Genomic DNA, 1,654 nt, shown 5'->3' on the forward strand with positions numbered 1-1,654 from the left:
AACTTTTGGTCAGTGCATTATCTGCCGTAGGGAGCTTTTGGCGCGATCTACTACATCGCCCGATTTAACACTGTTGAACTATTTTTGGTATACGTACGGTTATGTATAATGGTTTTCTCTTTATAAGTATTGCATTTAGTAGAATAGCATTCTGCTCGATTTCATATTATTAAAAAAAAAAAAACGATGATAGCTCAAACTCAGTACAGCAACGCCGAAAAGGAAGAACTCAAAATGTCCTTGTGATAAAAGCTTTGCCTATTCTTGTGCCCTTCTCGAATCATTCTTAACGATAGAGGAAAGCAATTAACTTATGTTGAGAAGTGACTATCCTAGACTATTCAAAGAATATTTTTACCACGTGATCTTCACTTATTGAGATCAAGCGACGATTCGCTTGATATTTTATAGGCCCAAGAGTTGAGAAATATGTAGCATGTGAAGAGCCAATTAACCCACTCGACCGAAAATCTTTTGTAAGCTAACTTTTTATAATTTTGACAATGCAGTCAAACAACATTTCTATTTCCATCTATTATATCACTAAATTTTCTTTATTCTTAAGTGTCATTGCACTTAAATGTACCGAAAGCCACGACGACAAATTGTATATGTGATTTGCATTTCAAATTCCATGAAATATTTTGTGATAATTCAAGCAATGCTTGTGAAGATACGTTTGCCTGTGAAGACTTTTATTTTTATTTATCATATGGTACAATAGTTATTTAACCAAAAACTATTTGTTCACACACCCAACCTGTTGTGCTCCGACAATTGACTAGAAACTCGCCACCCGGTGGCTTTAAAGCGCCTTATTACCATATTCATAACTTATACATACCCAGCAGAAATGCCAAACGAATGCAGGAAGGGCAAATAAAAAGTCACGTCGGGCCAAAGAAAACAAAAAATACACAAACCAAATAATAAAACAATAAGAGTTACATGCGACAGATCCAATAAAAATAATATGAATTACGTCGGCGCCGCAAAGAAGCGCTTGAAACAAGTACATAGCAAGCGCATGCGCGCCTCACTCAAACGTACCGGCATGACCAACCGATCTGCCGCGAGTGCTCAACTCATACAACAAAGCCACAAAACTGGCTAAACTGCTCGCCGGCGGCTTATGAACCACTTTAAGCCATAGTTATGGCATGAAAGTGAATTGAGTGGAAATAGGCGACGCGCGAGCTTTTCGAAAGCTTCAGCAGTGAATTTCTTCAGTTGCTTCTTGCAATTTCTACGAAGACAACGACATTCAGTGGACGGTCTACATTCGTTCGGGAAGTATCGTCGCAGTGGTAACCGTAGTGGCTATTAGTGTGTGGATCAAGAGGAAGAAGAGCGAGAGAGGACCTAATAGTTGAATTAATTTATTGTTAAACGCTTTTCAATCGCATTTAAGCGGTTGCTAGAATATACACTAACAAAAGACGTATCTTTGCAAATAAATAAAATGCATAAACGTACGATGGACTTAACTCTGGCGTTAAGTGCTTTGTTGGCACTTTCTTCCTTCGCAGCTGGTAAGTTGAATAATTTGTAAATACCAGTGTATATACAGATAAAGTGAAATAAGGGAATGATACTATATATAAATAGAAATTAAATGAGATAAAATAAAATAAAATTAAATGAAAGAAAATAA

The 1,654-nt window shown here is 36.8% G+C and overlaps 1 protein-coding gene across 1 annotated transcript in view; it reads left to right on the forward strand.

Moving 5' to 3' along the window:
* The first annotated feature begins 1,255 nt into the window (after positions 1 to 1,255).
* The window catches only part of LOC108978241, a 98,333-nt gene continuing 97,934 nt past the window's right edge, over positions 1,256 to 1,654 (forward strand). The window contains exon 1 of the mRNA XM_018948440.1: positions 1,256 to 1,532. Within this exon, the coding sequence (XP_018803985.1) occupies positions 1,463 to 1,532 (70 nt within the window). The 5' untranslated portion in view covers positions 1,256 to 1,462. The remainder of the gene's footprint in view (positions 1,533 to 1,654) is intronic.

Source organism: Bactrocera latifrons, unplaced genomic scaffold, assembly GCF_001853355.1.
Source record: "Bactrocera latifrons isolate USDA-ARS-PBARC rearing strain unplaced genomic scaffold, ASM185335v1 scaffold_0, whole genome shotgun sequence".
NCBI classification, from domain to species: domain Eukaryota; kingdom Metazoa; phylum Arthropoda; class Insecta; order Diptera; family Tephritidae; genus Bactrocera; species Bactrocera latifrons.